General features: G+C 44.9%; 1 protein-coding gene across 1 annotated transcript; it reads right to left on the bottom strand.

Moving 5' to 3' along the window:
- Positions 1-657: 657 nt before the first annotated feature.
- Positions 658-23,864, bottom strand: LOC134649183 (helicase domino; the record flags this gene model as incomplete). The annotated part of the gene is made up of 15 exons (XM_063503900.1): positions 23,268-23,864; positions 18,863-19,053; positions 11,254-11,446; positions 10,932-11,126; positions 7,762-7,902; positions 7,051-7,272; positions 6,201-6,974; positions 4,853-5,049; positions 4,590-4,779; positions 3,970-4,106; positions 3,695-3,863; positions 2,413-2,930; positions 1,679-2,207; positions 1,446-1,607; positions 658-876 (listed from the first exon to the last, which is right to left on the bottom strand). Coding segments are annotated over exons 1-15 (3,912 nt in total), but the record flags the coding sequence as incomplete, so codon positions are not given.

The raw sequence follows: 23,864 nt of genomic DNA, 5'->3' as shown, positions 1-23,864 counted from the left end.
TATTGTGATAATAGATCGAGCGCAACGCCGGGCCGTGCTCGTTGACATTACCATCCCCCATGATGAGAATCTCGTGAAAGCCGAGAAGGACAAGTCCAGTAAGTACCTAGACTTGGCTCACGAGATAACCGCCATGTGGGATGTTGATTCGACGATCATTGTCCCGATAGTTGTTTCAGCGAACGGTCTAATAGCGAAGAGTCTCGACCAACATCTTGAGAGACTCTCGCTAGGTGGTTGGATCAAGGGCCAGATGCAGAAGGCGATGATCTTGGACACGGCGCGGATAGTCCGCCGGTTCCTCTCTCTGCGGCCCTGACCACCGGTAGCTTGGGCCCTGCCCCGCTGCCGGCGGCATTCTAGGTTAGGTTTTTTATAATGTGTTTATATGTATTTTTTATTGTTTTGTAAGTGTTTTTATATTTTACTTTTATATTCATATTATAAATAACCTAACTTAAGAGGAAAAATAAATAAAGAGAATAATAGTTAACATAATTTATAATTTATGAACCTCCAGGTCTTTTTTATTGTACCTTTTGTTGCAGTACATCTTTTATATTGTATTTTTGATATGTTTATGTGACTGTTTGGTTTTCTAAAATAAAAACAAACTGTCAGTTTTGACATCATGTGTGCGTGTGGTGCGGTACACACCTGGCTCATGAGCGCGGCGAGCTCGTCCCTGCGGTCGGCGGGGTCGTCGTCGCGCAGCGGCACGGCCTCGTCGAACTCGGCCAGCTCGCCCTGCTGCTCGACGCGGGCGGCGCGCGCGGCGGCGGCGTCCTGCTCGTCCTCGGCCGCCGCCAGCGCGCCCTCCACGTCGCCGCCCGCCGCCACGTCCGCGCCCGACCCGAACAGCTCCTTGATGCTCGTCTGCCCGAGGCGATACAAACATTACTTATGTTCAATTTACGACATCGGCCGGGCGCTTGAAGCGCGGCTGCCGCTCCGCCAAGTGCGAGTCGGACTCGCGCACGGAGGGTTCCGCACCATCAACAAAACAAGCAAATAAACGGTCACCCATCCAAGTACTGACCCCGCCCGACGTTGCTTAACTTTGGTCAAAAATCACGTTTGTTGTATGGGAGCCCCACTTAAATCTTTATTTTATTCTGTTTTTAGTATTTGTTGTTATAGTGGCAACAGAAATACATCATCTGTGAAAATTTCAACTGTCTAGCTATCACGGTTCGTGAGATACAGCCTGGTGACAGACGGACGGACGGAAGGACGGATGGACGGACGGACGGACAGCGGAGTCTTAGTAATAGGGTCCCGTTTTTACCCTTTGGGTACGGAACCCTAAAAATGGGCAGGATAAATTAAATTGAAAGTTGATCCCTTTCTTTGGCTGTGAAATGAAAACATAGTCGTGAGCGAAGATAACTGTAGCGTCGGTACGGGTGGTCGTTCTCCGCCACTCGGCGGCGCGCGACACTCACCTCGCGCAGGTAGGAGGTGGTGAAGTGGCCGTCGTCGATGGCCAGCTCGCCGAGGCGCCGCTTCTCGGTGGCCTTGCGCAGGATGTTCTCCTCCACCGTGGCCTGCGTCACCAGCCGGAACACGTGCACGTCGCGCGTCTGCCCGATGCGGTGGCAGCGGTCCTGCACAGACACGAGTATCGTTATCGCACTCGCACGTCGGGCCCGGGGAGACGGAGGAGGACGGGAGGTACCTGGGCCTGCGCGTCCATGGTGGGGTTCCAGTCGGAGTCGTAGAAGATGACGCAGTCGGCGCCGGTGAGGTTGAGGCCGACGCCGCCGGAGCGCGTGGACAGGATGAAGGCGAACAGGCGCGCGTCCGCGTTGAAGCGCTCCACCAGCGCCTGGCGCCGCTCCACCCTGGTGGCGCCGTCCAGCCGCGCGTACGCGTGCCCGTGCAGGCTGAGGAAGGCCTCCAGCACGTCCAGCACGCGCGTCATCTGCGTGAAGATGAGCACGCGGTGGCCGCCGGCCTTCAGGCGGCGCAGCAGCGGCGCCAGCGCCTGCAGCTTGCCGCAGTCGAACTGCAGCAGGCGCGGGTGCGGGAAGGCCACGGTCTGGCGGCCCGCGGCGGCGTGCAGCCGCGCCAGGGCCGCCCGCGCCGGCGCCGCGGCGGCCCGCTCCGCCGAGCGCGCCGCGCGCCGCCAGTCGCGCGCGCCGCGGCCCGCGCCCGCCTCCAGCGTCGGCGTCGTCGCCACGCAGGAGCGCCAACACACGCCGAACCTGTGTTCATATTTACATCAACGTACGTTCCGACTAATTTTTGTACTCGTATTATTTACAATATTAAATATCTATCACAAAATATGTCATCGACGTTCGTCTTAAGTCAGTTTTACAGTTTCCGAAATCGGACCCTACTCAAAAACGGTGTACGCAAATGGATCGTATCAGTGAAAACGCGCTAGAGTCGAATAAGTAGCGTCACCTGTCGACGACGTCGCGCATCCGCTCGAGCAGCGCGGCGGGGTCGGGCGGGTGCAGCGGCGCGGGGACGGCGGGCGGCGGCGCCAGCACGGCGCGGCGCAGGTCGGCGCCCAGCAGCGGCAGGCGCCAGCAGCGCCGCTCGTTGGCCGCGGCGAGGCGCCGCAGGCTCGCCCGGCGCCGCGCCTCCAGCCGCGCGGCGGCGCCGGCCGCGGGCGGCGGCGGCGCGGCGGCCGGCGCCCGGGCGGACCGCCTCGGGGGCCGCACGCGCAGCGGGGGCGCCGCGGCGGCCCCCAGCGCGGCGGGCGGCAGCGCGCGCGGCACGAGCCGCAGATGTATCCGGAGCTCGGCCGCGGGCGGGCGCGGCGGCGCGGGCGGCGGCGCGGCGCGCAGCTCCTCCACCATGCGGCGCGGCGGCGCCAGGTGGCGCGCGCGGTGCGCCGCGAACGCGCCCGCGTCGCTCGCCTCCAGGGAGGCGAGGTCGCCGCCGAGACGCGCCGCGCGCTCGATCCGTTCCCGGACCTGTGTACACGTAGAGGGTGACGATTACTCTCTGCGACGATCGAGTTTCCGAAATGATGAGTACCGCTCCCTCGGGAAAATAGCACGGCCGCGTGCCGCGCGAGACGAGACCGTTTATATGATAGATAGATAGATAAACATTTTATTCATTTCCACAACATACATGGTAATTACAAAGTTATTAAATATTGGCATGCAGCTTAAATTAAAAGAAAAACTTATATAATTACACGGCGGGCACGTGTATCCGCAGCGCGTCCATGTGGAAGGGCGAGGCGACGGCGCGCGGCTCGAACAGGTCGGGTTGTTGTACAGAATACCCACCTCCTCCAGTAGTACGACGGCGGGCACGTGTATCCGCAGCGCGTCCATGTGGAAGGGCGAGGCGACGGCGCGCGGCTCGAACAGGTCGGGTTGTTGTACAGAATACCCACCTCCTCCAGTAGTACGACGGCGGGCACGTGTATCCGCAGCGCGTCCATGTGGAAGGGCGAGGCGACGGCGCGCGGCTCGAACAGGTCGGGTTGTTGTACAGAATACCCACCTCCTCCAGTAGTACGACGGCGGGCACGTGTATCCGCAGCGCGTCCATGTGGAAGGGCGAGGCGACGGCGCGCGGCTCGAACAGGTCGGGTTGTTGTACAGAATACCCACCTCCTCCAGTAGTACGACGGCGGGCACGTGTATCCGCAGCGCGTCCATGTGGAAGGGCGAGGCGACGGCGCGCGGCTCGAACAGGTCGGGTTGTTGTACAGAATACCCACCTCCTCCAGTAGTACGACGGCGGGCACGTGTATCCGCAGCGCGTCCATGTGGAAGGGCGAGGCGACGGCGCGCGGCTCGAACAGGTCGGGGTGGTTGCACACTTTCCGCAGCTGCATGAGAATGTTGATCACGCTCAGCAGGTTGCCGGATGCCAGGCTCTCTTTCGTCCTGTACATCAAATATACATGTGAAATATTTATTAGGCCCACAAATAAAATATTTAACAATATTTTCATATCCCAAGAAACTTTTTTTTTTTTCAAAAAACACTCACTTGGCCCTCGCCATGAAGTCGTCGTAGAGGCAGCGCTGCCGCTTGGCGAGGCGGCACATCAGCACATGCTCGTACTTGCGTGGCATCTGCCGCTCCACGTCTGCCTTCAGCCGCCGCAGCAGGAAAGGCCGCAGCACCTGCACGACACAAGTCATGATAATGATGATCGGTTTATAATCACTATTTACAAAAATCCAATGTAAAGTCGTGTCGCGGAAGTCAATAAAAATACGTGAGCTGGGCCGCGGACTGCACGCACTGGACGCGGCGACGCGAGCGCGGCGGCGGGCGGCGCGGCAAACCGCCGCCGCTGTCGTCCACAACAGATTCAATCGAGTCTATACATTTTGATCGTGTCGCTCGGCACGGAACCGACAGACGAGTGGAGGATGTAAGGCCGCGGATTGGACACACGCGACCGACGGCGCGGCAAGTGGCAAACGAAGGCCAAGCGATTCGTCGTGCGCAATATTCGAATGGCCTCGGTTTACCGCTCGCCGAATTACGTCGAAGACGTCAAATTAGAGCGATCACAGCGTAGATATTGTTACACAGCGGTTACCGGAGGTCCCTCGTCACCGACGTAGCGGTGAGTGGATGTCCGGTAACAGTGCAGATACCTCGTGCAGCCGTCGCACCAAGCCCGCGGTGCCGGCGCCGGCGCCGCCCTCGCCCGCGAGCGCGGCCACCGGCGCGAACCACTCGCGGAACTCCGAGTGCGACGCGAACACGTCGGGCATGAGGAAGTGCATCAGCGACCACAGCTCCAGCAGGCTGTTCTGCAGCGGCGTGCCCGTCAGCAGCAGCCGTCTGAAACGTACAGCCGTGTTAACGCGAGCCCCGTACGGACGGAAGGAGGGGAGCCGTCAGCGTGTCGGCTCACCTGTCGGTCTGGAAGTTGAGCAGCATCTGCCAGCGCTGGCTCTTGAAGTTCTTGATGTTCTGCGCCTCGTCGAGCACGAGGTACCGCCACCGCTTGCGGCGGAAGGACTGGTGGTCCTGCACGACCAGCTTGTAGGACGTGATGCACACGTGGAACGAGTTCGGCTTCGTCCAGCCCACGCGCTTCAGCTTGCGCTCCTGCGCGACAGACACGTCAAACCGTATGAACAATCATATTCTTGGCCACTTCACTGTTTAGTGTGGTGGTGGAATATTAGTGTTTACTAGTATTTAAATATTTTGAATGACCACTAGACTGGAAAGATAGTCTTTGATATGGATTATTTTAGAGGAACAAAAGCAGTAACTGTAGTACTTATTTTATACAATTGTGATATAACGGGGAGCTTTTCAGTCGTGTACCGTGTTAAGGCTACGAAGGTTGCCGAGTGGCCTTATTGGGTTCAAGATTTAAAAGCTTGATTATATCACTATTATATAATATCTTATACCTTTAACCTTTTAACCGCCAGCAATTTTTGATCGAGCGTGCTCGTGTCGCCACCGACAGTAATTGTACCACGCAGAGTAAGGTTGGCATAATCGATATTAAACTTACGTGAGACATATTTTAAACTGTTTATACGACAACGGTTTCACTCACTTGAATTTTTTCGCGGGCGGCGCGATCAGTGCACGAGTTGTAGTCGCCGCGAGCACTCGAGCCTGAGGAAGGACCCCCGAAGGGCCCGAAACATGTCGCCAATAGCGACTAAAAATTCAAGTGAGTGAAACCGTTGTCGTATAAACAGTTTAAGGTTGGCATAGTTATGGGAGTTATAAATGTGTTGTAAAAACCAAATCAGATCTTGTCTTATTTATCAGACTGTGGCGAAATGAGCTGGATATGTAATGTCTTATATATCAGACTCTGGCGGTTAAAGGGTTAAACTAAACGAACAATTTTCGACACGGTTACGTAATGTGCTTATTATCGCACTAGTGCGGCAAAGTAGCACCATATTTAGTGCACTGTAATAGTACATTACGATACAAGTCTAGGTAACAACAGGTGCTGTTATTCTCTTCCAGACAATCTTCGGGTAGCAGGAAAGTTCAGTACTTACAACTTAAAAGAATGAAGTTTTATATTGAAAGTAATAGTTCGGATCGGACGGCCTTTATACCAGGAGCAGGAGGGTAGCTCCCGTGTTCAAAATTTGAGAAACTACTTTAGCAGCTCGTCGGCACATCGGGAGCCACTTCGGTAGCTCGAGAGTATTCTAGAAGCTGGCAATATATAATCATTACGCGAGTACATACACGGTGTAGATCATGAAGAAGATTACCTTGATGGTCCCATAGTAGGTGAGGATCTTGAAGGCGGGACACCACTTCTTGAACTCGCACTCCCAGTTGAGCACGACGGAGGTGGGCGCCACCACGAGGTGCGGCCCCCAGTCGTGGCGCTCTTGGGCCAGGTGCGCGAGCAGCGCGATGGTCTGGATGGTCTTGCCCAGCCCCATCTCGTCGGCCAGGATGCCGTTGAGCGCGCGCGCGTGCATGGTGGCCAGCCAGTGCAGCCCCACGTGCTGGTACTCGCGCAGCGGGTGCCTCAGCAGGCGCGGCACGGGCGTGGCCACGGCCGTGGACCGCAGCGTGGTGCCCGTGGGCTGCAGCGTGGCGGCCAGCGAGGCGGCCGCCTCCACGCGCCGCTCGGAGCCGGCGCCCGGCTCGTCCACCAGCGCGGCCAGCCTCTCGGAGCCGCCGCTCGCCGACGAGGACGCCGAGTCGTCGCTGTCCGGCTCGCTCTCCTCGGAGTCGGCGTCGGGCGGCGGCGGCGCGGCCGCGTACCGCCGCCTCAGCTCCTCTATGTCGAGGTCGGCCTCCTCCTGCAGCCGGTCGATCTCCCGCTTGTGGTCGGTGCGCTCGCGGCGCTCCTGCGCGGCGATGGTGTGCTCGTCGTCGGCGGAGTCGGCGCCGCCGCTGTAGTCGGAGGAGCCGGGGGAGGGCGGCGGCGAGGGCGCGGCGGGGGTGTAGCCGGGGGGGAGCAGGTCGGGCAGCGCGAGCCGCGACTCGCGCCGCAGCGCCTCGATCTCGTCGCGGTGGTGCGACGCGTCATGCTAAACGACAAACGAGCGAGTGAGTACTGTATGACGTGTAGGTACGGTAGCGAGCGTCGCGTAAAGCCGTATATACCTGCGCCTCCCGCTCGGCCTGCGCGATGGTCTCCTCGTCGTCGGAGTCGGGGCCGCGCGGCGTGAACTCGTCGTCGGAGGGCGGCGTGTCGGGCTGCGGCTGCAGGCTGGCGGCCAGCTGCCTGCTGTACCGCTCGGTGCGGTCCACGATGATGGACAGCTGCTCGTCCAGCGCCTCCTTGCGCGCGCGCTCGACGCGCCGCGACCGCTTCCACTCCACCAGCTGGACGACATACACGGTTAAACCTGTCCCGCTCTGTCACGGTCGATGCCGGTCGAATCGCAGAACTATTTATATTCCCACCCTTCTAGCGGCATTAATAATTTTAGACTCGTCGGAACTATAGGTTTCTGTCAAATAACATTTGGGGTGATGACAAATTTTGAAATCTCTTTTAATATTGTCGGTACACACGAGTGGTTCCGAAAAACACAATATTTCAGGTATACTTATAAGTTTAAACATAAATAATTGCATTTTTATAGCTAACTTTAAACCTCGCACGAAAACGCCTCGAGTGCGTTTGTGACGTCACGGTTTGGTTGGCGGTAAGGTGGTAGATCTAATACCTTTAAACGAGCAATTCTTGTTTAATTATTTATATGTACATTTATTTATATATATATATATTTCGGGGATCTCAGAAACGTGAAGGGATAATGATTGTGATGCCTGTTTCTCCCATACATATTACCTACACGCCAACGTTACCTTTTCCACGTTGAGCCAGAAGGTCCTGATCTCCTTGGCCGCGAAGGCGGCGATCCTCCTGAGCTGCAGCTCCTGCGCCTTCTCCGCCTTCTGCGCCGCGGCCGCCTTGTCTTGGAAATATTTCTGTACGGCTCGGGCACACTGTTAAATATAAAACTCAGTGCGTTCATTGACCATTTCTTGTGTCATGTCATAAAAAATTCAATAGTACATCACATTTTCTAAGAATATAGTTATGGCCATGTTTTTTTTCTCGAACGAATTCCTTCAGCATTTATTAATAATTTCACACATAGGTACCTATTACATAAAATTAGGTACATCAATGTAAAAAAACCGGCCAAGTGCGAGTCGGACTCGCGTTCCGAGGGTTCCGTACATTAAGTCCGACTCACGCTTGACTGCAGATTTCTAATAGGTTTTCCTGTCATCTATTGGGACCGTGCACGATGGCAGCGCCGCCTAGCGTTCGCAACGTGGTCGGCGCTGTCAAATAACGAGCGCAACAAAATAAAGATTATTCCTTATAAATATTTACTATAATGTACTTAACAATGTGTGGAATCTATTCGTATTTAATGTTAAATACACTTGGTTTTTGCTTTAGTGAAAACAGTAAGAATTATTTGTGTATTTTATATTATTTGGTCAATTTCCTTCGTTGTTGTTTTGTTACAAATTCAATGAAAAAATGTATGTTTCACTATGTTTTGATGGCTCACTTAGTGATCCTCTTCCTGGGGATACATACGATGCTTGCAATTATAAAAACTTTGACCTTTTTCACAGGTTTTAATCAACACATTTTATGTAAAAAAAATATGTTCTCCCGGTTGATAGGCACAATGTCTGTTGTGACACTTGTGACAGACGACAGATAACCCTACGTGCCAAAATGGTGCCAAAAGTGTGCTTTTGACGGGCTTTCAATAACTAATATTACAATACAAGAAAAACTCTGTGTTGACATACCTAGACTAGATAAAATGTTTAGCCATTACGTTGTTAAGCCTGGAATAGTACTATATGGTATAAAAGGCTAATATCTAGCTTGGCGTTGAAAATATATATAAAATTTACTATTACTGTTTCGTCCAGTATTATTGCAGTTTACTACACAATAGCTATCGTGGCCCATTTTGATCGTAAGTATGATTATAAAGCTAAAATAACTGAGAAGTATGGGAATTGACAGAAGCACTGTTACCAATCTTGTCATTATTGGCCACATCAAGCGTTGCGATCGTTTCGGCTTCCCCTACCACCCGCTTTGCACGGAGCGAATAGGTAAAGACCTATTTTGAGTATTTTTTTCAAAATTTTAGACCCAGTAGTTTCGGAGATAAGGGGGGGAATGGTCATTTTTTGCCTATTTTCTTGAATAACTGCTAAACTATTTATCCTAAAATTATAAAAAAATATATTTGAGATTCTTACAATGAGCTCTTTCATTTGATATGTAACACGATATAGTTTGAAAAACTTTATTTTTTAATTTTCTCATTTACCCCCCAAAAATGGCCTCCATATTTAAAATTCATTTATTTACGTTACACGTCCATCTTTGGGTCACAAACTTACATATGTGTGCCAAATTTCAACTTAATTGGTCCAGTAGTTTCGGAGAAAAGAGGCTGTGACAGACGGACAGACAGACCCACGAGTGATCCTATTAGGGTTCCGTTTTTTTCCTTTTGAGGTACGGAACCCTAAAAAGTAGTAATACCGAACTGCGTTCCAAAACTGGCATTGTGGATGTGGGCATGAAGGCCGCTAAGCTGAAATGGGACTGGGCAGGGCACATCTGCCGAATGCACCCAGAATGCTGGGCCAAATTAGCCACGGACTGGATCCCACAGGATGGATCTCGGGGCAAAGGAAGACCCAAACTGAAATGGCGGGACAACCTTGATACATTCTATGTGGAGTGGCGGGAGTGTGCATTGGACAAAGTCAAGTGGCGGGAAAGAGGGGAGGCCTTTGCCCAGCAGTGGGACACACTAATAGGCTAATAAAAAAAAAAACAAATCAAACTTAAAACTAATAATAACTAATTGAACCTAAACAAGCTACAACAAGATAAAACTAAAACAATAATAACTAAATGTAAAAAGTCTCCCTTAAATCACCCGCTTCCGGGAATAGTACATTACTGCAGACGCCGGGAAAGAAGGGCTCGCCGGGTGAGTAGGTATAGCCGGCCGACCGTAGGGAGGCCGGATAGTGATACGAAGCCGGCAAGACCTTTTCACGGCTAGGCATGTATAGTGCTTTTCTCAAACATGCAATGAAATAAAAAAATACACCACAAAAAAAAACAAATTTATAATCTTTATAATAAAAATCCAACTTCACAACAAAAGTTTTTTAATTTTCCTTCCAATCCCGCCATAATTGTTTTTTTTTACGGAAGTCGTCCGTATTTCGCGTGTGTAGTGTTCGAATAGACCTTATTAGGGCCATTATACACAATCTGATAATAAGAATCTCAATTTCTATAAATAAAATAAATGCAGAGGATTTTAAATATTGTCTATGGTCTCTGGTGACTTACGTATAAACAAAATTTTAAATTTATTCATCAACACATTGAATCATACAGATTCGTATTCTTAATATCAGTACGTTCGTGTATAACAGGCGTTAACACGGATATTTTGGTCCGATAACCACTCATTCACTAAAAATATTAAAAAAATATATATAATTCAGCTGTTTAGCCTGTTCATGGACACAGACCCCATGTTTACATTAGAATTTTAAAAAAAATTACTTCCCGGCCTAGGCTTTCAATTTCGTATGAAATTCCTTTACAGTTCTCGGGAGTTGCTCCGCCCTAAACGTGATACTTCGAAGCCTGATATAACGCCCGGAGCGACGACATTTCATTGCATGTTTGAGAAAACTCCTTAAAATGCTGGCGACGTTCCCCTCTGATCGGAATCGGCAGGCCTAGCCTCTGAGCAAAGAACGAGGCCATTAATTACAAAATTAAGTATTTCATAAAGTAGTCAAATGTGTGTTCCTTTCTTTCTTTATATTGGGTGGCGAAATTGTGTACGACTTTTGGTTCTACCCTCGAGGGAATGAAGTGGCAAATTGTAGAACCAGTCATACGACATACGACCAAGTGGTATTTTGACATTGATATGATTTAGGGAAGCAAGTACCTTCTTGGCGGCCTGCTTCTTCCACTTGCGCTCGTGCGCGAAGTCCTGCGCGAGCCAGGCCATCTCCTCGAGCAGGTAATCCCAGTGCGTCTTGGGCCGCGGCGGCTCACACACGCGCGGCAGCCGCCGCTCCGCCCACAGCCCGGCGCGAGCTAGCTCGGCCACGCGCGCGGCCACGTATGCTTCTTGTCGCGCCTGTACAACAAAACGAATCATTATTCACTAAAACATTCAATTGTTAAGGTGCCACTAGTTGCTTCAATCAGGTTTATAGTCTCGCAACTGACGGCCAATGGGTTCGGGGAAGTAGCTTCAGGCCCACCTTCTCCACCATCTCTGTGGGCGGCGGCGGCGGGTCGGGCGCGGGCGGCTCGGGCGGCGGCACGGGCGGCGGCCGGCGCGCCTCCAGGAACGCCACGAGCTGCGGCGCGGGCGGCCGCTTGTGCCACGCCGCGTAGTCCATCATGTTGCCGCCGGCTTGCAGGAAGTACAGCTCGCTGAGCTGCTCCGTGTACCTGCACCGACATCACTGTTACCGAGAGCCGCCTATTAAATGGAGATGCAAATGCTGCAAATGGAAATAACTGTTCCAAATATACCTTATACTTTAATAAGCACGAAGTTTCAAAGCAATCTAGCTAGTCATTTTAAAATGAGAACGTAACTACGTTTGTATGGAGAACCGAGCTTGCTGTTTGCTGCTTGCTGTTAAAGAACGCATTTTGTGAAAGGTTAAATTTTTAGTGTACCGCACAAAACTTTGTTTGCGGTACACTTATGGGATCACTTCGGTCTTGCAAATCAGTTAAATGTGTTTTTCTCAGAGAGCGTTTGACGTAGATAGCTAAAATTTGGAACAGTTATTTCCATTTGCATCCCCATATAATAGGCGGAGAGTAGCGATTATTTCCCGAAAATCGATTTTTTCTCAAACATGCAGTGAAATATTGATGTTATGTTCCTTATAATAGGTTGCGAAGTATGACGTTTCAGGTGCGGCTAGGACAAGAGGTCGTAATGGAATTTCATACAAATCTTGCAGGCCTAGGCCGGCAAAGTCCTCTTTTTTAATTTCCATTACACAGATATTTGTGACACAGCATCGTGGCATTCATCCATAAAAAAACTATTAGGCAGTATTTTCTTTATGGTTCGTAATGACACTGCCACTATTACGCCTATAAAAAAAAAACAATAAAGAATGTTTGCTATATATTGCAGTTTTATTTGTATAAAATCAACATGAACATAATAAATAATACATTATTAACAAAATTTTATAATTTTTAATTGCTAACTATGTAAACAAACCGCCATATTGAAATTGTCTCTGAATGATGAATTTACTAGTGATGGGCAAGACTCTTACTTACTACTTTACTAATATCAAACCATATCGAATAATAAAATACCGAAAGTAAAAAACTAGTAGTTACTTATTTTTAATTTGTTTAATCACGATCAGAAATCAATCCCACTGAAAACAATTGAAAAAAAAAATCCTAGTACTAAAATACTAGTGGCATTTTTTCTTCATTAATAAAATTTCGTCACACGTTTAGGGGGAGGGAGAGGTCAAGAAATGTGACATGTTGTGACTTTGTAACATCACTTAAACTTCACCTGTAACCGAACATTATTTTTATTTTTGAGTATTTGCTGTATAGTTAGATAATATTGGTTTTTGCAATGAAACATAGTTTTTCTGCATTATATTTTTATTCCTAATCCGTTTCGTGTCATAAAATATCTAATACTAAAATAATAATACCTACGTAATTCGAATTCCTGATTTAGTTGAAAACAAAATATGTGACGTCACACTATGGGGTAGGGGGTTAGGGTTGTCAAATGTGACAAGCAGGGGGTGGGGGCTGTTGAGACGTAATTTATGGATGAACCCCTCAGTAGTTACCACCAAAATTTTAGAGTGTGCAATACTAATTAAAATTCCTAGAATAATACACAAAAATGAAAACAATGTTCGGTTACAAGTGACGTCACAAAGTCACAACATGTCACATTTTCTTGACCTCTCCCTCCCCCTAAACGTGTGACGTAATTTTATTAATGAATGACCCCTGAGAAAAAATGCCACTAGTATTTTAGTACTAGGATTTTTCTTTTCAATTGTTTCCAGTGGGAACAAGTGGGGAAAAAAATCCCAGTTGTTACCACTGGTGACTAGGGTTTGCAAGATCCGTCAATTTTTCGGATCCGGATATTTCGGATATTAAAATTTGACGGATCCGGATATCCGGATAATTCGGATAATACGGATCGGTATCAAGAAAGGTGACGAAATTTACAACTTACATACAACGAACAGCTAGTAAAATGTAAAATGTTCATATTTTAGTTAATTACAATTATTAATAATAATTATTATTATCTCAAAACGATATAAATAAGTATAATAAGATATTCAGTGTAGTGTTAATTAGGTATTCCTATTAATAATATTATGCATTTTTTTTAGGAGGCCGTAGTCGATTTGTAACCGAAAACGCCAAAAATGAAGTAATTAATTCTAAAACGACAAAAATGAAGTAATTAATTCTAAAGGTGCCTAAAAAAACCGCTTTAACTTCGGCGTTTTTTCTTAAATTTGCCATTATAAGCTCACAAAATAGAAAATGGAGAAAAAGTTACATTTATTTACTTTTATTATTTTATACCGGTGTGGTGTGATATAATTTATACTATTAAAAAACGTACTTCCTTTACCTTGGTAAAATAGCTATACCTTCAGTCGTTAGATTGAGAAAAATGGCTTAGAAAAAGTATCTAACTCATTTATTCAGTCCCCATTACAACAATCTTCCATTATAGGTCTATATAAATCCAGTTAATTACTGCAAAATAATGTGAAATTACTACAAAAGTTTCGGGAAATTAAGAAATTTGGGCTACAGCTTCTTAATAACGAGAAAAAAATATCAATATTAGTTACTCAGTTAGCAGCACATCAAGCACATGTTATTTATGTTAACAGAAGACTGGGAACGGACACGATAACACAAAAAAGTCACTGATAACAACACGCACAAGCACTAATGAAGTTCCAGGTAGACGACCCAAAGGCGACTGAACGAAAACCTGATAACAATTACTTTAAAACATACAAATATTTACCCTTATTCCAGTCAGGAGGCATGCAGGTAGCTCGTTTCAAGACTTACTGTTACTACTGTTTAGTTTAAGCAATATTTGTACTTATTTTATGACGTTATCGCGTATCAATAACGCGACCAATGCAATATTTAACGGATCCGTGAGATCCGAAATATCCGGATCCTATGAGACGTTGGATCCGGATCTTAGATTTGACGGATATCCGGATATTTCGGATATCCGGATATCCGGATCTCAAACCCTACTGGTGACTATTTGGTGGTAACTAGTGGGAAATCACCGAATTAATCAGACAGACCGTTTCAATAGTGTATATGTGTATGGTTTCAATGGGGTTTGACGCGGTGGTGTGAAAATTAGAAACAGTGATAAAACAAAGTTACGTTGTTTGTTTACATAGTTAGCAAGTTCTATTAACGGAGACTTTACACAAATAAACATTTAAAATATTTCATCTAAACGTTAGCGGTAAAAATGTCTACTCAAACACGCGTAGGTTTTTTTTTTTAATGTGGAGGTTAAGTTGAAAATTTTTCATTCTGTGTTTCTATTTTATTGGATTTATGGTGCGTTGTTGATTTTTTTACTTAATTCCGACGAAAAAATTGTAATTAATATTAATTGAAGGGATGTTTACAAAAACAACATAGAGCGGTTGACACTTTTTTAAGAACATTGTTAATCGTTTCAGGTGTCAACCAGTGTAGTCAGTTATGTTGTTTTTGTAAACATCCCTTCAATTGTAATCGTAGGTAGGAGTTGGAATTGGCATCGTAAGGGCCCTTACGCACTAGCGGCTGGCCGCTTAGGCGGTTTGTTTGAGCGGCCAGCCGCCTGACGCGGTGGCCGCTATGGCGGCCAGCCGCGATGAAACCGCGATGCAACCGCGTTAAGCGGCTGGACCGCTCGGCATCTTGGGTCTAGAATGTCTAGATAATCAGATTGTTGAGATGTCTGTGTATTCTGTGGTGACTTAGGAGAGGCTACAGATTCTTGATTCCATGTTGGAGATTGTCGAAGGTTTGTAGGTGGAGCGGAGGGCGGTGGTGGTGGGTTATTATTTCTGGAAAATGATGGTGTCTGATATCCTTGAGATGGCCCTTGGTTGTAGTCGAACGTATTCCCAAGTAGAGTTACAGTAGTTGTATCCAGAGGTTTGGGCTTCAGTAATGTCTTGCATTATTTTAGCTTTTGTACGTAGGCGTAAATGTTGAGGCACCTTTTTACTAACCAACGACAATAAGAAAAGTTTATCTTCATCTTCTTCGGTCTTTTTTAACTCTACATTTTTGTTTAAGACGTTAATCAATTCAAATCCTAACTGTTATTTTCTTGCTTTACTATAAAAAATAATCTAAGTATTTTATTTTTAATTATTAATAAATTATTCTATATCTACATGCTAAATAATATTGTCGTGGACGGATACGTCGGCTACAAACTCATCGGCGGCTCGCCGCACCCTGAACCGCCAGTGCGTATAGACAAGTTGGCGGCCAGCCGCAAAGCGGGCCGCCGCTCTTCTTCATTGAAATTTTGTGGCGGTTAAGTGCGTACGATCACAAGCGGTTGCATATTAAATTGGAAAAGCGGCTGGCCGCGCGGTTAACCGCTAGTGCGTAAGGGCCCTAAGGGTAACATTCCATTTCTGACCGCAGCTGCACTACTGGTACTGAACGCGTCGCTGTTACTGTCAATTTCCATAGTAAAATGAACAGTAGTAGAGCTGCGGTTGGAATGGAAATGGACTGTCACCTTAAGCAGAATTGATTTTAAATAACTTGCTGCCTCTGCCGCCAAGTCAAAGACGAAGTATGTATATGGTTACTTATGGCAATTTTATTATTTGAAAAACTAAGAAAAATGCCCACAGTTATCAGAAACAGTTTTTGTGGCATATTTTAAAGAACTGAAAGTAACTACAAAATCGTCAACACTGTGGAAATTATACTTATTTACTCCATGAATAAAGTAACGATGTATGTGAGACATGATATCAACATGTAAGACTATGTAAACTTATGTGACGAAAATGACAGTCATTCGGATACAAAGCGAAAAAATCAAAGATACATGAAAATATACGGGTAGTAAAAGTACACGACTAGTGTAAAACATAAGTGTAATAAAGATTTTAGGTACGTTTTAGTTATATTTCATGTGTAGTTTACTTTTAGTTTTTCTATAAATAAAACTACGATTTCGTGGAATTTTTATTTTATCTATTTCATTGCATGTTTGAGAGCACTATACATACCTCGGCGTGAAAAGGGGTTGTCGACCTCATAACTATCCGGCCGAACCGGCAACCCCTTACCAGGGGGGTGTCACTCCGCAGTTTAGGTACATTTAGCCGGCGCGCCCATCGGACAGGTGTATGGCAGTGGGCTGCCGCTCGGCGTGCACGATCGATAGTCGTGTCACGCGGCGCTCGCGCAAAATTGAAAATACACAATGGCTTCGAAACTTACTTCCGTGAGAATCAGACATACTTACTATCTCCGGATAAAAAATGTATGTTTACATAATCAACGTTTGTAATTCCTACATATTTATCTTAAAAATAATAAATCAGTGGGTATAAAGTCAATTTTTTATTCGGTGACTGAAATGACAGTTCATAGTATGAAATGACATTTTATGTTCATACTATGAACTGTCATTTCAGTCTACCGAATAAAAAATAGACTTTAGGTATAAAAACTTGTCAAGTGATAACCCCGTGCCGACACTCACAGCTCGGTCATAAAACTGCGGCGCGCAAAGGAGATTCACGGTTCATGCGCGGTTATAAGTTTCAATTTTGCTTGCAGGCGGCGATATAGGTGTAATTTTATACCTAAATCTGACTTTTGTGAAGGAGTGAATTTTCTGTACGGTAGTACTATTAGTTATTCTGTGCCCTTACTTCCCAGCCTCTGTAGTAATGTACTATTACTGGAAGCAGGGATCGGATACCGGTATTTTTTGTATGGGAACGGAAACGGTATTTTTTCGTTCTTTGCTAATTACTTCATTTTGTTCATTTCTAATTGGGCAATCTAATAATACGAAGTCGTAACCTAAAAACACAACTGAGTCCTACATTTCGAGTATAAAATAATTCGAAAAATATGGTTATTTCTAAGTTTTAGCAAAAAAACCGGTTCCGATCCCTGACTGGAAGCAATATTTCCTTTCGCAAAATTTACCATTTTATTCTTTCTCACTAGCTTCCTTTCCCGGAAGCATTTTAACCAATTCGCATATTTTCCTATTATAATTATATTTCAATAGCTTATTTTCCTGATACGTTTTCAAACATTTTCAAACCATTTGGAATAGTTTGGATAACTTTTCTTATTATCTGTAATGTAAATCAATATTTTTCAATAAAATATGTTGGTTCCGGCGCTCGCCGGCCGCTGCCGCGGTACGCTCGCATCGCTCGCTCGGCTTCGCGCACTGTTTTGGTCGCAGTTCACCTAAGACACTCCTCCTCGCTTCGCTCGTCGTTGTACCTAACTAGGCTCTGTCAAATGACGCTCTTTAGTGATTGTAAACAAATGAAATATAGGGGGAAATTATGCGAATGGTTAGAAATCCTGTTAGGCCCACTTGCACCATTCCTCTAACCCGGGGTTAACCGGTTAAACCAGGAGTTACCATGGTAACCTGTACAATTTGACACTGGGTTAACGGTTTAACCGCTTAATCCCGGATTAGTGGGATGGTGCAAGTGGGCCTTAGGGAAATAATCTATTGAAAAATAAATATATAGGAAAATATGCGAATTGGTTAGAGATGCTATCGGGGAAGGAACCTATTGAGAAATTAAAAAGAGGCAAAATTTGCGAATGGCCGAAATCACAAGTCACAACTAGGAAAAAACGATTTTCGGAAAATAGTAGCACCACTCGTATATCTATGCCTGTAATTAGTTTATGTAACTTCAGATACCATAGTTAATAAAAATACAGCGAATTAAGTTTTTGGGAGCGAAGTTCCTTATCGGACGATTGGTGGGTGGGTGCGAGCTAGGCGAAAAAAGTGGGAGATTTTGCCGTCACAGCCCATACGATTCACAAAGGAGAATGAAAATCAACCGAGTGTTCCATGACACTCATTTTTTCATACAAAACTAGTTTTTGTTCTTTTAATATAAAGTTTATCTATCCAAACCAACCACCAATGGCACCAACCTATCCAAAGTGACCCTGACCTAGAAGATGCACGGCAAACGGAAACATGGTCGACCTAAATTTATTTGACGCCGTTCTGTGGAGCAAGAGCGGGTGTATTGAGGACTGGGTGGGAGGAGGTTACCCAAGCTGCCCAGGACTGGAATCAATGGAAGAATAAGATTCGACACAGCATAGTGTGGGACCACTGAGGACCACTTATGTTATTTTATCTTTTTTCTTTTAATAAACGAATTTTTTTTTTCGAGCCGTGCACCCCAGCAGGGGGTAACAGGATGAAAAGAAGCAGAACATTTCTCGCTCAAATGGCTATAGATTTTAACATTTTCTCAGTAACTTCCTCTGACTTGGACTGGAGCAGTCAAGCCCGATAGAAAGTTGCTTTGGGTGTTGCTGTTGTTTGAGTACACAATAAAAATTGGACAGAAACAAGGTAGAAGTGCAGCACCCCTAATACAAGTGACGACCGTGACTGGGCCATAAGCACGCATTTCCTTACATTTCTTGCCATGATTACAGAGCATCTTCGAGTTTGGAGCTATTGTGCTCATGCTGTACTTGACTGAGCCCAGTAATGCCGCCAATGTGTAAAGAGGAATGGTGGGGAAACGTTACCGGTCACGCAGCGTCTTGAGCCGCAGCAGCTTGTACTCGAGCACGCGCTTGCGCAGCGACGGCGCTTCATCGAGCTTGGTGCGCTTGCGCGGCGGCTCCTCGGGCGCGCGCTCGGGCGGCGCGGCGGCGCCGTTGAGCGCCTCCGCGCCGCCCCCGCCGCCCGGCACCACGCCCACCACGCGCTCCACCCCCTGCAACAAAACATGAAACGTAATGTTCAACAGTGTACAGCAAGTATCTCAACTTAACGAAGGTGTTTTACTGGTCACAATTAATAATACTAATTATAATCTTGGAGACCCTATACATCTCTAAGGATAATTTGATAAACTATGTTATTTTTTAGTTCTGACACTTTTCAGACATTTACACCTCTAAATAAGTTTAGATTTTTTTTCCATGTATCTGTTTTGTTTTTATTTTAATATTATTATTATAGTTTTTTTATGTAATTCGACATTAAGAGACCTTATACATCTCTAAGTAATTGTATTACGTTAGTTTGATTTGGTAGTAGTAGTTGTATTTAATAATTGTTGATGTATTATTATTTTGCTTGTATGTAAATTCAATGTTGACGTGTAAAAGTGCCCTTGTGGCCTATTTGCTGAATAAATGTTGAAGTTGAAGTTGAATACATAGTAATAAATAGAATACGAAAAATAGAAAAAAATAAGACACTCTAAAAAGTCTAAAATAAGAGAAAAAACAGGAGCAACAGATGCCTTGAGTTATGCAAATAAACTAAAATGTTAGTGGGCAGGCCATCATATACAGTAAGGTTAAGACAATTTTTTTAATAATAAATAAGGACATTATTTCACAAATTGACTAAGTCCCACAGTATGCTCAATAAGGCTAATATTTATAAATACTTAGAAAACACCCATGCCCATGCCAAATAACTGCCCTTACCAACAATTTGATACCATACAGTCAAAAATCACAGGTTGTAAATATTTATATGATTCTGCCTTCTTCAGGTACTTAAAAAATGCAAAATAAACAGTGGAAGTAGGGTTTGGAATCCAGATCCAGAATGTATGAAATCTGGATTATCTGGATCCGTGGATCTTCCCATACATTTCGGATCCGTTGTGCAAACCCTAAGTGGAAGATAACAGCTCTTCCCCACTGAGGTGGCCCTGCCCTCGGGTCTTACCTTATGCTGACTACTTAGAGTTAATGAAGCAAACCCCAAACATAAATGAATCTTTGTTTGCTGTTGGGTAGCAAGAGGGAGGATTTCAAAGATAGATTAGACTAGACCCATATGGTGAAAATAAAAATCTAAATTCAGCCAAGTAAAAGACTTGAAAGGCCTATTTCAAGGTTCATACTCAAGAATGTTGTTTTGTATGGGACCCATTCTTGCTCAAGAAGAATGGTGTTGTTCTTGTGAATGGCACAACTTTTTCAAGGGTTATATATGATAAGATAAGGTGTCTCATGAAAATAAGTAACCAGGAATCAATTCATTGCAAAAATGTAGTTTGGTCAATCAACTTATGATACTTATGTTAGCTTTTATCTATATGCATTAATGAATTACTAAAATTGGTCACCCAACTTAGCTAATATGGCATAAATTGCCCATTAAATAAATACCACATAACTATGGCATAAGAGATATTTTTCTCTCCATGTATTTCTAATATTGTGTCTTCTTCTTTCCAGTGGTAAAAACAAAAGAGGATTTGCTAATCCAAAGAGAATGGAATTGAATTGTCTGCCCAGAACAATAAAAACAATAATTATATACTAGTAGTTTATGCAACAGTGATATAATAAGGGTTCTTAAAATTCAAGGGTCGAAGTTACAAAACGAGACGTAGTCGAGTTTTGTAAAAAAAGACCCGAGAATTTTAAGAACCAATTATGAGCTGTTGCATACATTACTTTTTCTATGACAGCTGCAGCAAAAAAAAAAAAAAAAAAAAAAAAAAAAAAAAAAAAAAAAAAAAAAAAAAAAGTTATTATAAAAAAAAAAAGAGTTATTATTAAAAAAAAAAGAGTTATTATTTAAAAAAAATTGAGTTATTATTTAAAAAAAAAAGAGTTATTATTTAAAAAAAAAAAGTTATTATTTAAAAAAAAAAAGTTATTATTTAAAAAAAAAAGAGTTATTATTGTAAATGAAAACATACCTCTTTCAATCAAGATGATCGGAACTTGTATCTTTAAAAAAAATAAAGCAGTTGTATTATACTCATAAGATGACTGCTAGCAGTCATCTTATGAGCCTATAGACAAATCATTCAAATGACATTGCTTTAGATATCACTGTCAGTCATTTAATTGACACATTTAAGTGCTGGAGTAGAAAAAAATACTTTTGAGGGCTGATGGCAGTTGCATTCCCTAGTTAGCAGCTCCATCAAACATCAGCCACAAATGCCACAATGCATCCAGCATCGGCAGATAGTAACTAATGTGACACTAAGCTGTGGTTTAACATCCATTGTTGCAATTTGTCCGACTGATTTGTCATGTAGTACAAAACTAGAATATTGGGTAAATTGACCATTCATGCACATGGATGTTAAAAAAAAAAATGACTGCCATATAGGGCTTATGTAGGGCTGCCATCTCTAAATTCGCCGAACACAGACATAGACTTAAAAAAACCTGGACATATGGCGTAAATCACATTTTTTCCCGGGACGTGTCCGAAGATAATATTATTAAAAAACAATTGCTTTTTATTTCATTCTAAAAAGTGTCCGGGTTTTCCCTGGACACTTTTTGAAAACCTCCGGACGGTCCCCGGACGGCCTCCAAACTAAGACAAATCCAGGGGAAATCTGGACGGATGGCAGCCCTATACTTATGAAGCCTGATTTCGCTTCAACCATAAAGCATTTATTTTTGATAGTTGTTGTCATTAGAGTCCATAGACTTGTGAAAGAGCTTTGGAAATTGTAGTCACATAAGAAACTCAAAATGATCACCAGTCAAAGGTTAGTTTGACTGAAATCATGTGATAATTATTTATTCTGGTCAGGTGTCAACAGGGAGCCAGACTGACAGAGCCTTGCTGATATTTCATATAACATTTTTGTCGGTCTAATATACTATTAGTGTCTTTCAGTATGTTTATAATCATTTTCACATACCTATGTTTGGTTTGATAGGCGAAGTACGCAACAGTTTACTTCTGTTAGCTGTCAAAAATTGATTAGTTACAAGGGCTACATAATATATAGATATATATATAGTTATCCATGCCGTAATCGGCAACGGCGACCCTAGCTAATTACGAGCGTGAGCTCTGATATGGCTGGCAAAGCCGAACTTATTTTTAAAAACTCTATCGCAGGTGGGGCAGTAAAGTTGACCAGAATTATTGTACGTATAATTATAGGAGGGTTTTGGCCGGGATTTACGTATCTGACGTTTCGCATCAAGATCAGTGAGACGAGCGTCTTCAAAGTTCTTTACGCTCAACTTAACGCGAGAACGCCATTCTGGCCGCTGAGAAGCAAGCTTCTCCCATTTGTCAGGTGGTATACCGCAGGCAGTTAGGTGGCGCTTAAGCACATCCTTGTAACGTAGGTGCTGCCCACCTTGCTTCCGTTTACCAGCTGATAGCTGGGAGTAGAAAACGGCTTTCGGTAGTCTGCAATCACTCATACGCCAAACATGCCCACACCATCTTAGCTGACCCTTCATCAAGAGCGCCTCCATGCCAGGCATCTTGCAGCGACGAAGTACTTCAGTGTTGGGAACGCGATCTTGCCATTTTATACGCAGAATGGAACGTAGACAACGCAAGTGGAACGTGTCTAGCAAGCGAATGTCGCCTTTGTACAAACACCATGTTTCCGAAGCATACAAAAGAATCGGAAGAACCATGGCTCTGTACACCGACAACTTCGTCCGCAGCTTTAGATCATGCGATCCCCAGACACGATGCGTTAACCGACCGAAAGTGGACGCAGCCTTAGCAATTCTAGATGGGATCTCGGAGGCTAGTCTGTTATCCTTTCTGATCTGGCTCCCAAGATACTTGAAAGAGGACACTTCGGTTAGGGGTTTCCCTTCTATAGTTAGGTCGGAAGTGTCCGCTTCGCAATTACGGGCTGGTTGTTTAAGCACTTGAGTCTTGGATATGCTTATTACTAAGCCAAATCTAAGGCACGACCTTTGCAGAGCATCCATGTAGGACTGAAGCGCCTGAAGGTTAATGAAAGTGACGTTCGAGTCCCGTTCATTAACCCAAAACATAACACTATAAGCAGGCACAGGGCCACTTACCTATCATTTTCATCATGTTTACTGTCATTGAATCAGCTAGCCAACTGACGATGTTTACATATGTTCGGAGAATTTATTATCTTAACAGCATCCAGAAGGCATGTTACAAGCTATATTAACATATTATCATAAATATAAAAAAAAATACCATGAGTGGCGGCACGGCAGCGGCGACAGCTGCAGGCGCGGCCGTGGCGCGCTCATCGCGGCTCCGACCGCTCATGCTGAGACATTGCGAGGGACGGGAAGCACTCACAACGAAATACTTTTATTCACTAAACACACACAGGGACTCGGCCGGCCCATATAAACAGAAAAGAAGATCACTAATGCACTATTTTAATTCAATGCACTTCTTAAAATCTAATATTTTAGAGGAGATCATATAAATAATCGAATCTGCTCTAAACAAAATAGCCAATTTACTTATAATACACTATCACTCTTTGCCTACTAACAAAAATAACACAGCCGGACCCGCAGTAAACAAATCTGAGAAACGGTTCCAGTTCCGGCGGCCATATTGAACGATTTCGCGCCGCTGAGCCCACTGCAGTAATCACTAATTAACATGACTAAGTTCATACATCGCACTAAAGAGTATCACAAATTGTACTTTGAGCATTCCCCGCAAAATTAATATAATAATATTTACAGAATTGCACTGACTTTCCAAGCAGAAAAATAAAAAAAATCTTGATATCTCCGATCTTTGTTCGGTTTGGCTGTTTGGCATTGACTGACA

This window comes from Cydia amplana, chromosome 6, assembly GCF_948474715.1.
Source record: "Cydia amplana chromosome 6, ilCydAmpl1.1, whole genome shotgun sequence".
Taxonomy (NCBI): Eukaryota; Metazoa; Arthropoda; class Insecta; order Lepidoptera; family Tortricidae; genus Cydia; species Cydia amplana.
This window is presented reverse-complemented; position numbering and strand designations above follow the sequence as displayed.